The sequence below is a fragment of the Larus michahellis genome, chromosome 1, assembly GCF_964199755.1.
Source record: "Larus michahellis chromosome 1, bLarMic1.1, whole genome shotgun sequence".
Classification (NCBI taxonomy): Eukaryota; Metazoa; Chordata; class Aves; order Charadriiformes; family Laridae; genus Larus; species Larus michahellis.
In genome coordinates this window covers 150,264,590-150,289,072 of record NC_133896.1, presented here as the reverse complement: position 1 = coordinate 150,289,072, position 24,483 = coordinate 150,264,590, and the positions used below count along the sequence as shown (strand labels likewise).

At 38.6% G+C, this 24,483-nt stretch overlaps 1 protein-coding gene across 2 annotated transcripts in view; it reads right to left on the bottom strand.

The window, feature by feature from the left end:
• Nucleotides 1-24,483, bottom strand: part of ATP10A (ATPase phospholipid transporting 10A (putative)) — a 118,668-nt gene that overhangs the window by 24,995 nt on the left and 69,190 nt on the right. For both annotated transcript variants that reach the window (XM_074608316.1, XM_074608305.1), the window contains exons 4-10: nt 19,178-19,284; nt 18,941-19,072; nt 16,395-16,528; nt 14,582-14,834; nt 4,240-4,457; nt 2,516-2,710; nt 547-1,108 (exon numbers count right to left, since the gene is read on the bottom strand). In XM_074608316.1, the coding sequence (XP_074464417.1) occupies nt 547-1,108; nt 2,516-2,710; nt 4,240-4,457; nt 14,582-14,834; nt 16,395-16,528; nt 18,941-19,072; nt 19,178-19,284 (1,601 nt within the window). The remainder of the gene's footprint in view (nt 1-546; nt 1,109-2,515; nt 2,711-4,239; nt 4,458-14,581; nt 14,835-16,394; nt 16,529-18,940; nt 19,073-19,177; nt 19,285-24,483) is intronic.

The window sequence follows — 24,483 nt, the reverse complement described above, 5'->3', positions numbered from 1 at the left end:
GCATCTCTCCTTCTTTTGCCACGTTTCTGTTTTGATGGCTGATTGACTCACAGTGCCCTTTAGCGTCATAGTCAAACCAACATAAAGGCGTTGATTCATGCAAACATATTGCAGCAAAAGGACGTAAAGATTCACAAATGAAACAGAGAGGGGAGCTGCAACAGGAAGCGCTTGGGTTTCACATAAAATACTCAAATAGCCAAGCACTGCCAGGCAGGCTTTCCTGAAGAAATGTAAATTGCTTTGGCAGAGTTTCAAGGAATTCCTTTAAAATAAAGTTTGCTAGTAGAAGATGTTGTACAGAAACTGATTTAACTCATTCTTGTATGGTGAGGAACCAGTAATTTGTTACAGAAAATTTACTATAATAACAAAGTATTATAAAAGAAGAGAGACGGCTGCCATTCTACCATCCCCTTTATTCCCAAGAAAAGCAGGCAGGTCTGCTTGCTAGAGAAGGGAGTAAGATACGATGAGTTTTTCAGTAGTTAACCAGAACCACCTCCCTCCCACCCAGACTCCCACAAAGGTAAGGAAGAGGTGTACCTGAAGAGCAGGGTAGAAGAAGATCCATAATAACTGAATCTGCTCCTTTAGTGTAAACATTTATTTCATCTGTGAGAGGATGTCTGACGACTACTGACATCCTCTTCCTGACGGAATCAAAGCCCAAGGTATGTAATACTTCAAAGCTTAATGTCCCCAGGTGAGGTAGCTCCACTGATACCTGGTCAGACAGCCTTCCAACCAGGGAACAGTTATATGCCCTTGCTGCATAGACAAGAGCAGCTTCATCTGGACTCTCTGCTTCATAACGGAGTTCTCCTTCCTCAGGTCCACTCCCCACAGCTGTCCTGCCTTGCTGGGAGCCGTAGCCATTGTTATTGATCTGTGCAGAGTACGCCAGCTTCTCTTCCAGTTTTAATAAAGTGCTATCCGTAGATGTAGACGAAAGCACACTTAAACCAAATCTGTGCATTGATTTGCTTGTAGCTAGACTAGATGAACTGCTGCTGTTAGACCCAGAGGTCAAGCGACTTGGAGTGAATCTTCGTATGAAGTCTTCTATGGTTTTTACTGGAGATTTTAGTTCAAATCGATCTCTAACCTTGAGAAGTAAAAAACAAATGAATGAACAAAAAAAGAAGAAAAGCTGTACGAGAATTCTGACACCGACATTCAGTCCGAGCAGCTCCAACTAAAGAGGAGAATTGGAGAACAAAAAGTAATGGCATTTGTATTTTGAGAAAGGAAAGTAAACAGACAAAACTGACTCAAGAGCAAAAAACTTACTAGAACTTCAGAATTGTGCCTCTGTGTGAAAGCACATATGTTTGTATTAAAACCATTTTTTTTCTTCTTGCACCCCCTCAAATATGACTAATGGATAGACTATCAATGTTGCACTGCCACCAGTAGTGCATACTAAAACCTGTTCTGTTAGTAGGAAACATTGGCATTCTTTGTGCATATTCAGTGAAGGTAGTAAAAAAAAAGCTAATGAAAGAGTTTTCTATTGAGAAGTGTGGTATCAGAAAAGTTTTATGAGAATATGCCAATGTCGACAACATTCTCAATAGGAACATGTTGAAATAAATAATTTCCGCTGTCTTCTCTTTCAGCATCAAAGCATTCTGCTTCACTTTTATCACTCATCTCGGTTTACTTAAATCTTTTTTTACAGATACAGTGTTATTAATAGTAAAAGCATATTCATAGTAATATATATTAAATTATTGTATAACAGCATAACATTCCTGAAACAGCAGAACTGAGCATTCTCCAAATGTTTCCCTGGCGCAAAAACACGTCATTTTGCAGACTAGTTCACTTTTTATTCCAATCGGGAACAGAAACAATCCTCAGAATTTTCTCCAGAATGGAAATTCCAGCTGCTGGCTAGCTTTAATACTACATTCCATAATATTTTTGTCTTACAGATCATCTTGGGATTGCATTTTTGAAATTCTCATTCATCAATGACATTGGTTTAAGCCAATTTAAGCAGTAATGATCATTATTTCTCATAATGTGCTTAAGATGCAACCTTTACATAATTTGAAAGTTTTAAGCCATGTTTTTCAAGTATATTCTCTTTTTAAACTTTTAAAAAATGTCTCGGTGTTTTCTTAATTTAATCCATACGTACAAAATATTCACAGACAGCTTATATTCTTTTCTGGGAAGTCTTGCACATTTACAAATTGGTTTCCATACATACTTACACACATACTTACCTTTATTAAGTGAATAAATTACAGTATAAGAAACTGGGAAAGTTTCAGAAGTATCCTGAAACTGTAGATGAAAGTATATCTTACTTGAAGGTAAACTGACATACTCTATTTAACTAATGCTTAACTGAACCTGCTCATTCACATAGCGGTTCTAAGAGTTGTCTCACAACTAGCTCTAGTCGTTTCTCGCTAGAACAGGAGGTTTTCAATTCCTCAATTTACAATTCGCATTAATGCAAAAGAGGCGTACACTCTCTTTCACTGCTTCTTTAACCCACCTTCTGTCGGGGCTGATTTGGTGCAGTAACCACAACTGTATTACATATAGTCAAAGCAATGAAGAAGTCAAAAATGTCACATAGTTCTGGACTCAGATGGGATAATGGCTGCTCGTGGCTCCTCGTGACCTCCAGATGCTTTGCACATTCATTCACTTTTTCTAACAAGCGTGGGTCAGGTGTGATGTCTTTCTCCTAGTAACAAACAGCAGCGGTTAATAACTGTGATTCTGCAAATTTCCAAAGCAGCAACATGCAATGGAAGCATCCAAAGCAGGGTCAATGTCAAGAGTTTTATGGTGGCCTTACAGCACAGAGTGGAGGTAAAGAGGACTGTAAGACATCCATTCTAGGCAATAAACAGCTAACAATGAGCCTTCTGATAGAAATGGAAATGAGAGTAACCGTGTTGTCAACTTTTTCACTACAGATAATTATAGCAGCAATATTCTTCTGGGGGTAGTGGATAGGAAAAAAGTTACATACTAATATTTCTCCCTCTCTCCTGCCTAATTCAAGATATTTATTATCTAATACTAAAGGGTGGTACACTACAGAGACCAAAAGAGTGGAAAAATTAGACAGCCATGCCATTCAAAGCTCTGTCTTACGTCAGCACAATAAAATAAAAGCATCTTGTATTATTTGTTAGAGTACAACAACCATCCATACGTTTGAGAGTAATTCATGTGTTTTTTTACATTGAAACACAGAGCAGTTTCCACTTTATTTCATCAGCACTTTCCACTTCTTTAATCCATTACTTGTCAGAGAAAACCCTGGTATTTCTTAAGATAGCAAGATGCAGGGATACAAAAGATTAAAAGATAAACTGACCTAAGGCTCTTTATTTAGTAGAATTTTATCTGCTGATGCTCAGCAGCTGATGAATCTCAGCAATCACAGAACCCCGTGTGTAAAAAGTGCAACTTTGAATTGTATGAAAAGAATTTACTCTTGACTGAAATCAAGAAGTTCCCCCACTGTAAACAGCATCTTTCTGTGTCTACATTTGTAATTTGTTTTGAGGGTGAATTTGTGTCAGCAGCGCAACAATGCAAAACCCCTAGATAGATAAGACTTGGCTTCTCTACTGTCGCATGACCATTCAGCTTATGTAAAACTTCCATGGAATTACAAGGGCACAAAATAAATCAACAAAAGCAAAGTTGTAAGTACATAAACTCACCAACATTTTGAAATGTAAAAGTTTTTCTTTTTTTTTAAATAAAACACATGCAGTCCACTGATAATCTTGAGTCACACTAAAAATTATGCTACGGTGTATATCAACAGTGTCTAAGAATTGGAATACACGGTGGCCAGCCCAGCATTTGTTAATTTTAAAATCCTTTGACATAAGAGAAAAGGAGGAGAGGCTTACGCAGAGCAATTAGAATCCTTGACACCAAACCATACGCTACTCTCCGCTTCTGAAGACAGAGGGAAGGAATAAATTTTCTTTTCGAAATCAAGGTATATCTAAAACAAAGGTTTCAGATTGTCTTTACCTTCAGCTTGTTCCCACAGAGAAGGTATTTAGATAAGATCTATGCCTACACTTGATTGTTTTTGTACAAATGGCTGTGACTACAGAAGAAAAAATGCCAGCATGAAGTCTATAAGAGGTACGCAATGTGCTAAGATTTCTTTACCTTTCCCTTTTCAGGACATTGTTCTATTAAAAGACACAGGACACCATGCATTTGGTTCTCCTGACTTACCATTGGGCTACTGAATGCAGTGTGCTTTGAGAGTATGCTTGCTCTTTTTGCTTCAGCTCTGCTACCCGTGCGCCGGTGAGTTTTGGTGCTCTGGCTTCTATGGATTACTTTGATGCTCTGATGGCTGCAGATACTGTCACGTTGGGACAGAGTTCCTCCTTTTGGGGCTGCCTCGTCTTCCTCAGAATCAGGTTCTTGGTACATGGCTAAGCGTTTGGCTATCAGAAAAAATACAGAGCAAGAAATGTTGCGCATGTTAAACGTGGCTGAGAAAGAGGGAGAGGGACACGGTGACTTTGTTCAAGTGATCTGGTTTTAATATTATACTGTGCTTTCATGGTAAGAATTAATGACTCCATTATCTGGGGATAACAAAGTCTATTCTTAACTGAATGGTAGTACCTAACAGAGGATGCAGATAACATAATTGGAAATGTAATGCAATGCACTGCCTCCCTCATCATCACACTCTCTCTGAAAGGCAGTTAGATTCTGCAGTAGCTCAGCGCCTTCCTGAAGACTATTTCACAGCTCAGCCTGGTTAAATCAAGCAAATAATCTGGTCTTCACTTGCAGTCTGTGAAGGAAATAAACAATCCAGAAAAATTTCTTGTCCTTTCCAGCAGAATATGGAAATTTCACAGGAAGTGTTTTCCAAGCAAAAATGTCGCATCTACCCAGTACCAATTAACTGACATCTGAATTGCCCTCAGAACAACACACCTACAGAGCACTGCTGCCCTCATTTTATAAACAGAGATGAGGTACAGACAGCGTAGAAGCCTCGCTCAAGGTAAGGGTCATCTGTTGCAGAGCAGGGACACGACCCTAGATTCTTGACTCCTAGCCTAGTGCTAAAACCATCCTAGAGTCCGTCCCTTCCCTTCTGAACAGCAGGATAGGCAGGACAATGCAGCATGCAGTATCAAAATCAGGGTACCCTCACCTGCTGCAACACTTGTTTCTATCACAATTTGCTGCAGTGAGCCATACTTAGTGTACACAGAAGGAGTTTCTCCAAATGACACATTTTAGATGAATGCTTCCTCAGTCAAGACTCCAACTACAACAATTAATGTTAGAAACTGATCCTGGCAGTTTGATTTACAGAAGTTAAAAAAGAAACAGAAAGAAGAAGTGTGAAACAGCCATGGAATCCAGCCCCTGTGATGACAGACTCCATTTAGCTCTAACTGATGTATAACATATTTTTCCATTCCTAAAGACCATGGGCATTTAATAATCTGAGTTATTCATTAGGCAGGCACATGCCACTTTACCAGGTATCTATTTCTCCTTCATTAGGTATTCATTGAAAGGCTTTTCATTATACTCTCAAAATAACCCACACTATTCAGATATACAGTACAAGTTACATACTTGTAGCTCGGCTTTGTTTCGGTTCTCTGGTGTAACAAATTAGATTTTCCTAATGTCAAATGATAAACCACTATCATGTAAGTTAATTATTCAGGCATTTAACAAAGAAAAAAAAAAAAAGAAGATTTTTCTTCCAAAATACTTCCTGAGAAAAATCTTGTATTACATATAGTGCACTTGGCATGGGATCACTTTTAACGCAGCTAGCTTTACGATCAAAGAAAAACCCATCCTTGCCATCCGCTGCAATTTTCAAACATGTTTTAGCTGTCAGCAAGCAGCTGGAGGAGTGGAAATCAGACCACACGCAGTACCTGGTGATAGCTCTATCAGTGCAATATCATACATAGAGGTGTTCTCAACTCCGTTTGGAACATGTACAGGCTGTGCCTGAAATGTGGGAGCTGGGAGACCTTCCCAGTCCTGGCTGTGAATGCACCCCTGGTCGTTGCTCTAACTGCACGCCCAGGTATGCAACGTCCTGCCCTGCACTCTGGCTCCTGCTGGAAGAAAATTCAGGCCATGGGGGTAGAAAGGGCCATAGTGCATTTTGAGACATGGAGAAGAGGCTGCAGGGCACCCTGCAGGTCACTTCTGCCCCGTAGCTCAAACACAGCCCTGCAGCCCGGGCCCTGGGGCTGATGTAGACTAACTGTGGATGACTGAGGAGTTTCCTTCATTAGCATTATTTGGTGTGATTCATGCTGCTCTGTGTTATGTGGTGGGAAAGAGGTTGAGCAACGTCCAACCTCACGTTCAGCGCTGTGAGGGCAGCTGCTCATTGAGCTGCAAAGAGAAGAGCACAGCACCATTGCCTTCTCCTTTCAGTGCCTACCTTGTCCTACGATTTATGCAGCAGAACCTAGAAGACAGCTCAAAAAATTAGGGAGGTCTCTGGTCTCCTTGGCCCTTGTGTTGCATGGTAATGATCTGCAAGGAAATAAAGTTAAATTCACCTTCACAGGCTGCTGCCTGCAACTTGTTGCACATGCTTTGGGGCAGCATAGTTCTAACTTGGCCCATCGCTCTTGCTCACTAATTCCCACTTTCTTACGCTCTGTCAGCCCCTATGCATTTTCCCAGCAGAAGTGCTGATCTTTATAGTGTGAATTTAATTCAACTGATCACAGGTTTGTCTGTATCAGAAGGAGCCTACACTGAGGGCCCAAATTCATCTGCAGCATGTCATAAGCACTGATCCAGGCCCTCAATGAATATGTGAGCCAGGCTGCTCACTGCTCCCCCCCCAGCATCCCAATTTCCTTCTAAAGCAAACCCAGGCATGGGAGGAAGGAAGGAGCCATGTGGTCATTGTAGTGTGCCACTTGAAGAGGATGCCTCAAGTACCAGAATGGAGTGGCACACTGAAGGACTTCTGTCCTTCTCTGCAGTGGGGTGGTGTGATGGAGCGCACGTCTGGGGAGGTATGATGGGGTGCACATCTGGGGAGGTATGATGGAATGCACACCCTGGGATGAGGCCTGCGGAGGGCAGTGCCCAGCCCGACAGTGCAAGCTCTGCTTTCATTACCTTCTGCAGGCTCCTAGTCACATGCTGCTAACCCCAGGTTGAAAAGCCATTGCTCACGATGATGCACCAGTAAGGTTTTCTGCACTTTGCTATTGTTTAAGACTGAAATAATCATAAGCCGCACTTTTTTGTGCCTCATCTTCACTAAGGCTCTTAGCTGCAAACCCAGTCTCAAGGAGAGTTAGTGCAACATGTGGACACTCAGCCTCTCTCAGGAAAAGCATAAGAAAAACTTGGATTTGCCATAGGGATAATCTTCCTCACTGTGGATGCTGGGCATTTGAATGGTAGACTGGCAGAACACTGCACCACTTCTTGTAACAGGTAATATTTCTTGACAGGGAAAGGACCGGCTGCAATTATTCTTTTCAGCTTTGCAAAATGTGCTACCCAGTTGGTCCAACTCCCTTCCGAGCAGAGTTTTTTAAAAAAGGACATCTTTAATAATCATACCTAAGTTAAGCTTCTGCTCTGAAAACACCTACTGGAATACATGACTCCAAAGACCCTGAACTGATTATCATTTTATTCCATGTATAAAAACTCTATGGTTAAGCAGAGAATGCATTTCATGCACAATAGACAGCTATACTTGCATACTATATCTCTGTATTCTTCATTGCTCGCTCTTCTTTCCTACATTACATCTAAAACTATTTAGTTTATTCAACATAGCAAAAGCTGTTTTCTAATGCAACCCTCAGCTGATTTATTAGTATTAAACCAATAGTGTGGTGCTTTCTAGTCTATGGAATATTAGCTATCTCTTGCTCTCTACACAGATTTTCATTGCAGCACATTCATTTCATTCTTCCTGCCACTGAGAAAAAGGAGAAGGGAAAGTAGATACAAGATTAGAATCTCATTTAACCAAGTCAAATGTGATTCTTTTGATACAAATGGTGTTTTTTCAGTTTATATCAAGGTAAGCTTGATAATAAAAAACAGGCCTTATCACCTTTCAACATTTTCTCAAGTGCAGTCTTACATATTATGCAGCAAGAATTAAGAAGTTTGAAGAAATAAGAAAACCCAGTTCAATTGTTATGTTATGGCTAAGGTTCACAATGCTTCAGCTGTGCAAAGCGTGCTTCTTTGGGAACACGCTGTTCTCTCCACCCACTCAGCCCTCTCCAACTCAGAACCTTTTCCTGTGAACGTTATAACCTGAAAGACATTGTTGTGGGATGCTTTTCAGTTTCAGCACTGAAAATTGATGGCCTTGATCTTTTGTCTGCTAGAGGTTTTTTTTATTAAGGGCAGAGACACAAACAGCTTTGAGAAACACAGCAATGCAATTCATGAAAGTCAAATTTCACTATCCTCTAGTTCATTTTATAATGATGGCAGAGAGAAGAAACAATAATTAATACTTATTCCATGAACACTCTTCCATCTTTCAGAAGACAACCACAAGCTATAAATAAAACTCCTGTAGAATAATTCAGCTGTCAGTGTGGGGGCCCTGATTTCACCATGGGATAATTCCATTTTGCCCCAAACCATTGAATAAGGCTGTTACTGAATGATCATGAAGTAAATCTAGATGTGCAGTACTCACTCACACCACCACACCACCTTATTTCCTTATTATTTTATAGTGCAAGCTAATTTCACTTTGACGTGCATTCTAGTTTCTACATAGTCAGCCGAGCAGCTAGCATGCTATAAATTTGTACAAGTGTGCTAACATAGTCTTAATTTACTTCACAAGAACTTCCCCATAAGGACAAATCTTGAGATTAGAGATTAGAAAACAGCAAGATTTTCCTTCCTCTTCCCTCTTGGCATCCTCAGGGGCTTACAATGAATAACCTCAAGCCCTTCATTAAGAACTCTTTACTCCACTTAGAAATAGTGATTCCTACTTTTCTGGAGATTTCCCACAGCAATTGTGAGTGTAGGTATATGCTTAGAAAAAAGCATTACCTCTCTCTAAATATGAGTTAGTCTGTCTGCTGTAGGATTTAAAATGGGTCACTCCCAATGTACTAAGTTCTACATCTGCTAGCACTGATTGTCTTCTCAGTTACCAATTAAAATTTTTCAAAAAGCAATAACAAATGTAAAGAGAAACTACAAACAAGCTACACAGAATGCCTGAAGCAGCCAGTTCTGCTAAAGGTTTTGATCTTTCTGGGTAAGGCCTAAATGCACTATCCTGATTTCTGAAGATTGTCAAATTGCAAAGGCAGCAGATGGGAATTCCCTTTGGAAGCAACAGCTGCATCTAGGGAAAAGGTTTTATTGATTTTTATGACTTTTTAAAAAATAAATCCAATTCTCCAAAGTGGCTGGAGCGTGCAGTCCATGTTCTCCCGACTACATACAAAAAGTGTAAGAAATTTCCACTAGTAAACAGCCCCCCAAACTAAGAAACATATTTTTTAACGTAAAACACTTTCTTATGAAAAGTAGTTGCTGGCCAATCTTCAACAAGAAAAAATAGAAAGCAGAAACTCCTTCTCAGATTTACTGATTGAGAAACTTTGCATGTCAAGAAAAATTCACTGAGGTTTTCATCATCTGCGTTCACCCCCATAAACTTATTTTGTTCTTATGTTGTTTAGAGTTTTTTTCACAGTCATTGGAAGTAAGGGGGAGGAATGCAAAGAATGAAAAATTCAGATTTTTCAGATTTGTGTGGTTGCATTCATGGAGATTCAACTTGTGTTTTGTCAAAAGTTCCATACAATGGGTGGCTAAAACTAGAAAAACAGAGCTCACACCCCATAGGCAAGAGTGCGATTAATTCAGCATTTGGAAGACAACTAGGACAAATGTTGGGCCAAGAGCATCTGGTTGTAGCTAAATCATTTAACGACTTTCAGAAGCACAGGCAGCTTTTGGGCATCTACTATCTCTGGGATTAGCAGATACGCTTGGGGCATGGCCAGTTCCAGGAACTGTCAGAAGCTAGCTGCTAGCCTGAAGGGAAGAGCTATAGTATGGCAGCATCATTTTACATATAGGGAAACAATTACTTTTTTTTTTGGTGCTAACGTTCTTTTGGGCTAGAAGGAAGTACTGATTGGAAGAATAATTCTGTGATTTAATGACAGTATAGTGCCAATGGGTATTCCATAAATGCCCAGGACATTTATGAATGGGACAATCATTCTTTTGCTTGGAGTGGTCCATGACATACTCTGTTCCTGAATTAACACTCTGCAAATCAATAACCTTTGAAGGAGACAATAGAACAGATTTAAGAAGGCAGGTCATACAGACGTGAGGTGGGAATTCTCTTCACCTGTATTTAGAATTCTAAACTACAGAGAAACAGGCACGTATTAGGCAACAAACCTAGATGTCTAAAACAGGCCTTATGAATAAGATCCTACAAATGCTAAATTTTCTCCATTAACTGTAAAGTCACTAGAGAATTACCTTCCATACAAATATCTAAAATTAGGTAACAAGAATCCCACCCCTATCAACGTAGTCTCCACAGGGCCCAAATGGGCACTGCAAATTCCTGTAGTTTGATCCTGATCAGCGCATAATCCATCACCAAAATATTACAGGTGACCTTAACAATGATGAATATTTGATAGAGCTTGCATCATGGAATTGTTGCTAAGTACTCTCACACCTTCCCTCACAGCCTCCACAAGCGTTCCTGCATTCCTCTTTGGTGCTAAGCTCTCGCATAGTAGTACCCATGAGTAATACTTTGTACTACCTCCAGTTGGCTAAGAGACTGTCCCACGCTGATGCAAGTTGCTGGCCTCTATTATTCATGTTTTTGTCACCTCTTGTCTAGACTAAAACAATGCAATACTCCTGGGTGTAGCGCCATCAGCCTCATAAGAAATTCAGCGCCAATGCAGAATTCTGCAGGAAGATGTTTCCTCCAGCAAATCAATGAAAACTTCCCCTTCTTCCCTATACTACCTAAGAAAAGTATTAAATGTTGTTCATGGTTTCAGTTTCTATTTTAGAAGCATTTGATTGCTTCAACCCTGCATGAGGTCCACACAGGCTTCTGTGATGAAAACCATGATTAACATGTCCACGTCTGATGAAAACCAGAACTCTCCCCTCTAAGCATACAGCTCACCTTTCACATGGGGAATTTACATGGCTTTGTGGAACAAATTCCCAAAGAAAATAAGGATGCTTCCAACACTCAAGAAAAAAGACATGCCACCTCAAATAGGTCAAACCTGACACAGCATAGCGTATGCCTTTTAAGTAGCCCCCAAGCCCAAACAAATTGTGCACTGCATGCACAGGGAGAGCAAGAAGGGGAAAGACCAAGCTACACATAAGGAAAGTCACACACATTGCTTAATGCACTAGTGGAAGGAACTCAGATACGATGATGACAAATGCAGTATAACAAATCCTGCAGAACAGAAAAGAACGGGATAACTGCTCCTAACTGTGAAAAAAATCTAGGGAGAAAAGCTTGTAATGCAGCACGGAGAAAATTTGTGAAAGCTATGCACAATCGCGCGCGTAGACGCAGCAGTCCTACATTATGCAGAAATGCTTCAACAGAAAATTAAAGTTCTAAAGTGAGGAAATTTCAGACCTAAATCTGCCACTGTAGGCATAACTTCCCCCCCCTTCCCCGCCCTCTGTGTGTGCATGGCTGAGCCCCAGAATACAGGGCTTCTAGATGACTTCAGAGGAAAATTTGCCAGAACTTCGTAGCATGGGAAAAAACAAAGTGTGTTACATCTTAGCCTCGTTCTTGGATATTGGCTGAATGGAGCTGTTCTGACTGAAATTTGTCCCCCAGAATTCATGCCTGAGGCAAACATCTGGCACGGAAAACTTGAACTGAATAGTTAAAAGTTTTGTAAAGCTACCCATAACTGAAAACAGGATCTTATCATGAGAAGGGTCAAGCAACTGGAATAACAGGCACTGCTACTCAGCCACAGCAGAATATCAAACTAAGGCCAAAGAGCTCAGAACCAGGATATTTCCATTCTGAGCTATTTGCTTTTACAGTAGAAAATGACCTGTTAACTCCAGTTTTTGAATCTTGACCCGTGTACAACAATTTTAAATTCATTTCTTCATCTAAAGTGACACTCAGAATTTGATTCCAAGTAACAAACTACTATGCTTGAAAAATAACTTAAATAAGTGAAGAAAGACACAGATCGTATTTGGAATAGATAAGAAAAAGCAGAAACATTTTACTTGATGTTCTGGCATATATGGCAGCCTCAGATCACTTGCCAAGTGAAAGATTTCAGAATTTTCTAATTAATGAAGTCTTCAGCAAAACCTGAGGAGCAGAGCAGGATGGCATCAGTTATAACATATGCCCCAAAACCTCAGAGGGGAATTCAGATACTCTGGTATAAGACATAGAAAAGCATCTGACAAATCATTTGCAAGTAATGAAATGTTGTTGATGCACTCCCTAAAAACAGAAAGAGGTGTGATAGACATTTTACCATACCTAAACAAGAAGGTTTCAGCAATAGAAAAGAAAAGAGATGGTTAGAAAATCAGACTGGATAATAGAGCTGACAAAAGACTTGAATGAAGAATAGTTTTTATTGTGTTATTAATCCTGATGATAGGGAACAAAATCAATAGAAATCATCACCCTTCATATATAGAATGACAAAGAAAGACCTATCTTCTGTAGAGAAGAAGAAAAAAAGAATAAAATATCGTGTATAAAATATTGTATATAAACTCTGTGTTAATTTAACATTTATATTTGTCAGAAATTTTATACTGACTGGAGTTACAAGAAAGCCCAAACATAGCCATATGTGCAAAGAATGGCCAAAAAAATAATCAGTTTATTTTATGTGTTTATTTGACACTTCTGTTAGTAGTGAAATTCACTCTGCTTTCATTAACATTTATATAATCTGAAATCATAACAGGAAAGCATGTGCAAACTTAGATTTCTTTTAAATACATTACATTCGAAGAAAAAGATCTGAAACTCAATAGTCAAATTCGGGAGCCTTAGTTCAGCCTATGTATTTGCTGATGATACCAAGCTCATAAAAATACCCTTTCTGCACTAATTTAGTTGGCAGCACCATAATCATTCCTGCAAGGAACGAAGTACACTCTGAAATTAGTACAAATAAGCAAATGATAAATGGCCAAGAAGAAGAAAAAAAGCACGAATCATCAGAGTGTCACAATCAGAATTAGGAGTCCAGAAACATACTCTTCATTCTTATTCTTCTGTCTTTCTTACCTACAGTACAGAGGTAGGAAGTCACAGCTTCTCCCTGTTTAAGTTCTTCTTTCTGTAACATTTAAGTTCTTTCCGTAACACTGGGATAATAACACTACTCGAATACCTAGTTTTTGAAAAAGAGTACCTTAAATGTAAGGTCTCAGTACTACTTTAAAGTCGGAGAAAAAAGAACAATCCTTGCATAATCCAAAACTTCAAAATATCTTTTTCTAACTCGGAATCTTATGAACTCTCTAAAGTATGTTTTAGATTTTCCCATCGATTTTGATTATTTCTCTTATTCTATCTTCTTTGTAAGCTGAACTTCTTTAATGGTCTTTGAGAAAACTTTCTAATCAGTGATCATTATATGTTATGTAGATTAAGAAACATATTTTTTGCAAATAGGAATGCAATACTGTAACTATCAGTATTTTCCTACATACAGGTTAAGTATTTGAAGAGTGAAGATCTGTTATGTCAAAAATGATAATGACAAAATGTTAGAGGAAAAAACCCACAAATTACAAACAAATCACAAAACAAAACAAAAAATCACTTCATAAATTCAGAAGGGTGACGAAATGACACAGGGATGACAACCCTCACATTCCCTTGTCACAGAATGACTTTTTAGTGTTTCAATAACCTGGTACTTGGGAACATTCTCTCAACTGCAGTATTCATACAGCAGTGAAGATACCTTAACGCAGACACCTGTCACACTGGAGCACTGAAAAGATTCTGACAAAGGTAACATAAAATTAGATCTAAAATGCTATTAAATCAGATTATGTTTCTTGTTAACGTGAAAACCAGCAGCTTCGTTTACATTTATTTCTCAGCACAAGTATTTCCAGGTATTCAATCAGACGCTAATCTGGCTGTATGCTTAAAACTGATATTTTACATAATATACTTCAAACACACAAACCAATTGTGATACCAGCGGGACTATTCAATTTGCTTAAATTAGCCATGTGCTCAAGCGCTTTACTAGATCAGGAGCGAAAGCCAGGAGCTTTAACTGTCTTGCCAACATACTGTAGATGTTACAGAACACTTTGATAAGATTGTCATTGCCAGCTGAACACAGACACCAAATTATACTAATCTGAAAACAGCTATTACGGAGTTTGCTGAGTGGATACATGCAATTTCTTTGGTTTTCTTTTTGATTTAAGATTATAGTAACTTTTATATCTGCTTCAGATTGCCCAAAGTATAACTGTTAGATAGACAACAAGATCATGAGCTCACCGTTATCATCATGGGAATACTCTATTCCAGAAACAGTGCATCTTCGGAAAACCATCTTGTTTTCAGTAAGTGTCCCAGTCTTGTCTGAAAAGATAAACTGCACCTGACCTAAGTCTTCTGTGATATTTAAAGCTCGGCACTGCAGCTGAGAGTCTGTTTCTTCATCGTATAAATCTTTATCTTGATGAATAAAGTATACTTGGCAAATTTTAACTATTTCAATGGATACATACAAAGAAATTGGAATCATAACCTAGAATACACAAAAAGAAAGAGAATTAGGAGAAAACAGAAGCAAGGATACATTGAACTAGTAAAATCCACTAAACTTGGTACTACATTTACTAGAATGTAAAGAGGCTATGTACTTTAACCATGTACTGTAAAGTTATTAGCATGTTTGAAAAGAGTTTACTTACTGTGTTAGATGAGGAAAGCCTATGGTGAATTGCAAAGCTGAAATACATTATTATGTCTAGAAGGGTGATTACCAAAACTTGGGCAGAAGCAAATAATTTTTTGGCTAATAGGGTGACCTTGAAACTAACTAGGAAAGAAAAAGAAAACAAAAACCCCCAGACAGACAGTACAGTCAGAATCCTGTAAATGTGAAAGAATGGGATAAATATATTCTGCATAAATAATAGACGGTTTACACATTCACTTTGCAGAAATAGGAGAAACAATATAAGAAGTGTAAATCTCTCCACAGGAATAATCTTTTTGGCCTTGGCTTTTGCACGGCAGATTATCTGAATGAAGAACACGTTTTATAATTGGTGAAGAGAAAGATGTGAGACGTTTCTTCAGAAAAGATTTTCAACTGTTTCTAGAAAATTGTCAAAACTCCACGAAATATATAATTTATACATGAATTTTTCCCCGCAGATGTTCTCAGGACAGAAATTCCCTCCTGCATACATTATTTAGCGTCCTGAATTAGGTACGAGGGATAAATTATAGCCTGTATATAAGTGGCAAATGTGGCTATTTAAACAAATACGACAATTAAAGGTTGGTGTTCAAAGAATTCTGTGGTGAATTTTTTTAACCAATATCATAACCCAATACCTTACAGTAAAAAGTAATGTAACTCATCCTTTTTCATTCCTTTTTATAAAGGAGTTGCTGCCTCTAGTAACACAACCTCCTCTAGTGTGGCACTGGGCATACTTTCCCATGTCCCAGTGACATGAGTCTCTGTTACTTCTCTTGACTTACCACCACCTTCACCATTCAATACATTTCTCTTCGTGACCAAAAAAGCTTTTACCAGAGCTTTTTACTTATCTGAGGCATGGAGTTGTTAAGAGCAGTATCTTTGGACAGCAGTTAAAAAAGTATACAATGTATGTTCATACCAGGACACTGTACCCGAAGGGGCACTCACAGTCTTTGAGGTGTTCCACAGTGGGTGGATACGAAGCATAAAGCTTGTTTTCTCCCAGCAGGGCCCATTCCATCCTATCTCTTCCTACTTTTTAAAAATAAAATAAAATAAAATACATGAATCTTTTGGGGAAGGTTCTCCAATGACTTTCCTCTCCAGCGCCAAGGGAGCTCTGACAGTTTACCGTGTGCATCAGCTTGTTTATTTTTCAGAGAAGTTATCATCTTTTTACCACTGGGTAGACCACTTCTTTTATTTAATTTTGCTTTCTGTTTATATATTATCATACTCCCTATAGCTAAAATTTAATTTTAAAGTGACTTAATGTACTTCTTTTTATGCTTGATACTACATATACTGCATATTTATAGCTTTGTTACAGCAAACTATAAACAGAGGTGACAGCATGTACAACTTGATTACCTGGAAAACTATGATCACTGTCAGAAATAAATATACTGAAGCTAAAACAGGAGACAAATATTTGCCATCAGGCCCTGGAACATCAAAAATTGGTTTCTTCTTCTCACCGTATTGCCATACCCATAGTCCATGACCTGCAGAAGAGTTGAAAGAGAGAAAAATGCAAATTACCTCCAAGGAAAAATGCTTATGGTATGAATTTGTTCTTAGACTTGAGTTACATGGGAAAGGGATATTTGTTTTCAACTATTCTGCATGATTTTTGAAAAAGGCTTGAAAAAGGCTTGAAAGACTTTTGAAAAAGGCTTGAAAAATGTTTTTTTCTGCCTTGGGACCTGGGGTTTGGGAAAGCAGTTTGTCTGGCCTTAAGGACAGCATGCAAGAGTTATTTCACATAACTCTATCCAAATAAGGTGAGCTGGCCAGTCTAAATTAGTAATTTAGGCTCTTTGTGTAATCACCAGAGAAAACTAGACTTCTTCAGAAAGCGACTCATTTCAGTGATATTTGATGTGTCAAAATGAAAGAACTCCATTGACTGCACTAGGTGTATCACTAGCCAGCTATCACTAAACTAGTTTCAGCTGGATAAAGTCAGAACAGGCTTTAATCTCTGAAATAACAGTATCAGCAGTCAAGAGCATGGAAAGCGAGGAACTAGGAACAGAAGAAATTCTAAGCCTTATTCAAACCCTTTTTTAAATTGACTGTGCTGATAACTAAATAAAGATAAGATTATTATTATTTTGGGAAAATGACATTCCTGTTAAAGAGACAGAAAGTTGCCTTTTTAAGTAGAGCACTAGGATTTGCAGTCACGAAAGACCTAAAATGGCATCCCTGATGTTTTTAAGGTTAAAAACAAGGAATAATTCCCCCATGATAAGAAGCATTCAAGCTATTTTTACTATATGTCAGAAATCGTAAAAAAATGACAAAGGCCTACTGTAAAATTAATCTTTTGTAAGCCACATCTGACAAGGTCCTTTATGTCTTGATACATAAAACCAGCACTGAACTCTTGAAAAACAAAAACAGTATTTCAGCCAAGTGAACAAATTATTTTGTCCCTGTACTACCGACATGAGCATACCACCATATTGATGTCTTTACTGATGTCTTTATTTTTATTCTTGACAGCAAAAATTGGGAGCCCCGCACTGAGAATGACCTACATCAAGACTTGTTTTATAAATATCCTGACTCAGATTTTCAAAAGAATTAGTTAAGCGTCGTACCTCCACTTCTACATCAGCAGAAGGTACAAAAATTGCCTGACTCTTAGAGAACACAGCTTTGCATGTCTTGAAGCACAAGGCACCTCTGGTTTCCAAGGGCTCTGGTTTCCTTTCCAGCTGTTTTTGGTTGTTGCCACCTCCAGCAGCCTTCTCTGGCCCTCTGCTGGTGGTAGCAGAAGTGACAGAAGGGAAGGTGTTAATTGTCACCTACTGTGTGCCACCTCCTCCGTTCACATTCACGCATCCCAGGGGCTTCAGCTGATGTGAAGCCGCTGCTGCGCACATCCCGGTGCCGCTGCTCCGGGGGCAACACCTGGGATGCAGCGGCCGAGGGGACAGCTGCAGGCAGTGACTCCCTACAATTAAGCCTCCCTACCACAGCACTTCAGCCCCTGAGGACCGGGCTACCCGACACTGAGACACTGCAAAAGAGTGTCATGAACGCAATGGAAACAAATATACTGGCTGATTCACGTCTGGAAAAACTCATCTTTAAGCAGCATTTAACAATACCTGGAAAAAGGCACACAGAGACGTATTAAAATGGCATAAGACTGTTAATAAACTACACCATGGTTGTTAGGAAACATTCTAGTGTTTATGCTGTATGACTCACACACAAACATTACAGAACACACAAACATTAAGGATATGGAATTCATATGCCATATATAAAGAATAATTCTGGGTGCCAAACATAAAACTCAATTCATTCTCACAAGTGAATGGAAAAACAGCCTGAAGAGTACTAACCTGAACCTCAGCATTTCCTTAATCACTCCATGAAGTCTAGAGAGTCTTCTACTTGCAGATTTAGACTTTAATTTATTTCTTCTTTGTTAAAGCTGCAGCCTTAGGGACAATGCGTCAATGCTGTATACTGTCCCCTTGATTAAATAAGTAACACTGGGGAACAGCATTGTGCTAGTTTATTCTCTGCTCACAAATTATTTTGTTGACTGATTAATGGCATGTCACAGTCTATCACCTGTAAATTTGAGGGGACTAAATATAAAGTGGCTTCTTTTGGACTTGACATTTTTGGATGCTATCAAGGGTGGTAGAATCTAAGCCTTCGGATTTCTGGTAGTAATAGCATATATTTGATTGATACTAAGAAGCTATTGAGATGAGCTTATGTACCAAGAGATCTTGATTTCAAAGAAGAAAACACACCAAAAATTAGGCAGTATGAAGGCAGCTGTATGGATTTAATGTCTTGGCAGATACATATGTTTTTGATAAAGTTAAGCACAGGAATCCCAAAAGAGTCTGATACTTAAGTTTCTACTTTTAAAGAGCACTTACCTATGGCAGAAAACAGACACATGATTAGAAGTATGAGGACACACCAAAGGACATCAGCATTCATCTGTCTTTCAAGCTTACTGCGTTTGTAACGGGGTCCATTATTATTTAACAAAGCTTTGGTCTCATGCCCTGCAGAAGCAATTACATCAAATGATGTAATATGGATTTTTGTTATTATTTTAAGGAAACTACAAAAAGGCAGTGCGCCTAGTCAGACCGAAAAACAGCCTTTACCTGCATAGATTACTATTCCTGCAACCTCTTCTGTATTTCTAATGGTACATCCACGTAACAAAAGATTTTCTTTGAACAGTCCATCCTTTTTTCCATTTTTATGTACACTGCAGAAAATTTAAAAACAGAACAAAGCACAGCACATCAAAACATTGAGTGTGTTAAATCATACTACTCTGTAATTTAACAAGCCCAGGAAACATCTTCAAAGTTTAAGAAGTTTTGTCAACCTGATGGTGAAGTATTTCCTTAGATCTTTCTCCTGGGAAGATTCTCCGGCAGACTCTGAAAACTGAGAATACCTACACAAGAATCCCAAACATGCAGCAGCCCAGCCGGAGCAGTACCAGTTGCTGTTGGATATACAAATGTACTGGAAAAATGCTCATTGGAGATATGCAGGCCAAACCTACAGCGTATGTGCAGCCTGTCTAATGCTTTGAAAATGCATTGGACTTTCTGTGCATGTGCAAATCGACTGTGCAATCACAGTTAATCCAGCCCACCCAAGAGCAGCTGTGCAGTGCATATGATTAACCCACTATTGACATGTTCTTACCGAAGAAATCCTAGAAAGAAATATAGTGAAACCGGGAAAGGACTGTGCTTCAGAAGCAGCGATATTAAGGAGGATGTGCCAGGGATGACACGCATCAGTTCAGTGAAGAAGAAAGGAAAAAAATTCCACGTGTTCACCAGTAAGAACAAGAGAAATTCCTTTCAGAAGTGTCTCACTGGCTCTCTAAGAAAGATGAAATGGCCTGTGCCCTGATGATTCCTGTTGACTAGCACCAAAACACATGAGAAAACATGTGAAACCAAAACATGAGAAGAATGGAACAGAGTAATGTTTCTACTACAACTTATTGTCTGCTGTGTATGGACTGACACAAATTTCAGCTGACAGAGAAATACAGAAAACAGCCTTAGGAGAATCAATAGTCACCAGGGAAACGCTAAACAATAATAACAACAGTTAAAGAACAGCATTAGAATGTTTTATTAGGTAAAAAATACAAACCAAATAATAATTTCAAACCTTTTCTAAATGAATAAAATTTAATTTAATTTAATCAAGTGTAGTATCTCAATGCCTCAGAGAAGATTAAAGCAAAGTCTGGAATGTTTAAATATTCTGCCTTCACTTTCAGAGCATCAAAACCACCACACTTTCAAAGTCTAAAAAACAGAGTGCAATAAAAAAAACTAGCAAAAGCTGGGAGTTCAAGAGAAATCCTGGAAAAGCACTTGTGCTATACTAAAGTTAACATTGTGCTCTTGCAACATTGAATTTTATGGCTACCTGGATTTAAACATTTAAAATCCTGTGTCGCCCGAAATTTGCAAACTGGACTTTTATAAAAAAGTGGAGTTCTTTTGATTTGCTTCCTATTTTGTAAGCCTTCACACCTGGGTTAGATCTTCATGCTTGTCTCTGATTGTTAGAATCTTTTCTTTTTCTAAACGAGGACCAAAATTCTAACTTTAGCACATCCTTCTAGGATCTCAGGCCTGAAGAACTTTATCAAGTATCCTGAGATCTGCAAGAAGAAAAGGTTCACATTGGTGAATCCTTTGTACTCTTCCCCCATCTAGTAAGACTACTTGCTGTTATGCTGGTTGTGCTATCTATTCTAGTAGAATATACCCATAAATAATATATATATCATATTCATACATATGTATATATACACAGCCCTTTTTAGTTCAGTATACTACTTTATACCCACTTTCTGCTCAAAAATATAAATTAAAAGCATCGGTGTTTCAACAGGTATACTTAGCTTTTCACTGTAGGGATGGAAAAAAAGTGGTGGGTTTGACGGCTGAGGTAGCTACAGCAGTGATAACATCTGACTAGAGCTGACTAGAGACCAGAAACAAATGGAGAAGAGAAGAAGCAGATAACATCAAGTTTGCGATTCTGATACCAAAATGAAGGTGGGTTTTTTCAGTAGGAGAGAATTTCCCCTGCTCAGCTCGTCCTCCCCGCCAGCCTCAGATACAAGAACAGAGGGTTTGCTTCTGTCCTCTTCAGCAAACCTCCTTAACCCACCGCCTCACCTCTTGCCAAAGGAGCTTCAAAAACTGAGGTCTGCCCAACAGCCCTCTTGCAGTACGCCGATAGGTGTAAGTGCTGATGGCCAGCTGGAGAATTACCCAAATTTGGCTGGGCTTGAACTATGGGAAATAATTTCTTAACGATTCCATACTGTAGAAATTACACTACTACCAGGATTCTGCCATTCCTCTGCTTTTTAAGGCTGAATTCTACATTAGCCTTTCTCGTAAATCATGAAGATGTTAGTTTGAATTACCAATGAAGTCTTCAAACGATAGTTATGATTCCTGTTAATAAATGGGACTTTTTAAAGATAAACCTACTTTAAAATTTACTAACCTACTTTAAAATTACTAAGAAGTAATTGCTCTGGCTTACGATTTTATAGCCTTCATCAATTTTTTTTCACTTCACAGTAACAGTGGACTGTGACAGGTATATTGCACATGGCAACCTTTATATACAATTACTTGTGTATTTTTTCTATACAACTATGTATTTGTTCTTACTGTCTTAGCTTATACAACTGCTCCAAAGCAATGGTGCAACACCTGAAGTTAACCTGTAGGTGCCAAGACCGCAATCTACTGCCCTCACCACAACTCACCCTTACATGCCTTTGGTACTGCTTTTTACTTTTCCATATGCAAAAGAAGTCAAATCAACTCACCTGTTGCTCACCAGACCTTTAGAAAACATGAATGAAATCAGAATCTCGGAAGGAGAAGCTGGCAGGGGCTGGAGGAAACTCAGTTTCCTTTTTGTGTGCACTCACTCCCAGTGACTCACTAACAGAACATACATAGAAGGCAATTGGCCACTGATGATAAAAGGAAGAAAAAATTACAGACATAAAGGTCTGCATTAAAAAATAATGAAAAATAGAGTTAGACAAAACTGCTCACTTTGATAACAAACCTGCCACTACTTTATATCTGGGTGGAGAGATGGCTGAAATCCCATTTCTAGCCCCACAGAGTTATAAACCTTAAGCTTGTTACAGAGGCTGAACAGTCTGTTTTTCCCCTTTCTGGATTCAGGCCAGTATAACTTTGGGAGGCAAAGAAGGAAACTTTTCTCTGTCAGTGTTTAAAACAGTGGCCGGCTGAACAGATGCCTGGAACACGAAGGGTAGCCCATGAGGAAACACGCTGGCAAGTGCAGGTGCAACGCTCTTTTCTTCTGCAATTTCTCACATGGATGACACCGCAAATAGTCAGTATCTAAACATCTAAAATACACATGCGCCATGAATAAGGAGAATTGGGCAGACCAGATGCAGTTAGCTACTACTTCACTACAGCACTCTGAAAGTGTTTGTGTAGCCTCCTGGTTTAATGCAGAAACACAAAAATAAGTCCGATGGTAGCTCACTTCAGCCTTCTATTATATTTTTTCTTTGTTAAGTGTTCACCAGAATTAAATACCAAGGTAACATATCAAAACTGTATTCAGAAGAGAGTATTTTCTTTCACACTCTGGTTTCTCAAGTGTCTTATAAAGCAAATAGTAGAGCGGGCATTACTTTCCAAGGCTTGACACTCCCAAAGAAAATATTCAGCAATCTTAAACATACTCTTAGCGCACATCATCAGTCAGAATCTTCCTGACTCTCAATTCTGATGAAATTTAGCCTAGGTTTTTTTTTTTTCCAGGACAGGTGGTGTCACTATAGCACAGTACAGAGAATTCTGTAGAGATTTATACTTTTTTTTCCTTAAAAAAAATTGTAACATTAATTTGTATTAATTTGGGGGTTTTTTATCATATGAAAAGCTTTGAAATAGAAATACACACATCCCTTGCTTTACTTATTTTGGTAGGATCAAGTTTTCTGTTCTTGCCTAATAATAAAATTTTTACTTTCAGAGAAAAGCTGAAAAGCCAGAATACCAACTACTACTTCTCCTTTTCCCTTGCCCATATACACACAAATAGCTAGAAACAAGTTTTTAAAGCAAATTTTGTTATTTCTGGAACCTGGCATGGAATTCTTGAATGTTTGCCATGCATAGTGTACATAATCTGGACAGACCCATACAGGCAGGGGACATGTTAGGTTTTATTCTATTCTTTTTATACAGGAGACTTCTTAGAGGGAAATAAAAATGAGGAGATATGCTTGGGATATCTGAGGCTGCAGAAACTGCAAAACAGCAGTAAAGCAAGCGCCTGAGTACAACCGGCAGTCTGCCTGCCCGTCTGCACACCCAGAGCGTGTTCAATGCAGACTGTGCCAATATAGCTGAAGAAGTCATATGTAGAAATGTGCATGCTACATTTTAGCAGCTGTAAGTTAGGGCCAGGCCTGTCTCAATGCATTTTGCAATACTTTTCTGTTTTTTTTATTATCATGTTTCCCTTTACCCTGGCCTGCCAATGCTACGTTGTTTACCTATAGTGATCACATATCAGAATAACTCGGGAACAAAATTTTTACATGTTTACAAGACACACACACACACAAATATTTCCATTTCCTGAAACATTTGTCAGCACAGACACTAGAACCAAAGGAGCCCTTTGTATTTCAAATAATAAAAAATAGTCTTAATCAAAACTGGAAACCTCCAAAGTGGTCAAAACTTCAAGCAAACTTTGACAATAATGTCTTGGCAGAGCTTTTACATATGGATCTATTGAAAGTCTATTACTTCATAGCATCCCTATTTAAATATCTCAGTAACATTTTTTTTTTAGTTGAGCTATTATCAGCTGGGAGCTACCTGAACATTTCTTTCAAGCAGTGACTACTGGTAAGATTTTGAACAAGAGTTAAGATCTGAGTTTGACGCGGCAATGACATGTTGCAGTTCCGATGTGCTAATTACTATTCATCTTGCTAACATACGATTTGGAATAGACTGATGATTTCATGATACTAATGAGGGAAATCTAAAAAGAGGGGGGAAAAAGTCTTCTCCAGTGATAAATTACAAAACAGAGAGTTTATTTGTTGAAGGGTTGATCCCTGCCCTTTACTTCAAATGCACCGTGGTCCTTTAGTTGTAAATCTCTTGCAGCAGAGCTGATGAGACCTGGAAATCAATTCATGCTTTCTGCTAGATTCAAAACTGATGTCTTGGCTTTTTGCTGTGTCAAAATATATTCACATCATTTGTGAAACATTAAAATATAAAGAAGATTATATAGAATCAATATTAAACAACAGTCTTCCAAAAGGTACTACCATGTTTTCTGCTACATAATTCAAATGTTTCTGTGACTTACACACTACAGACAT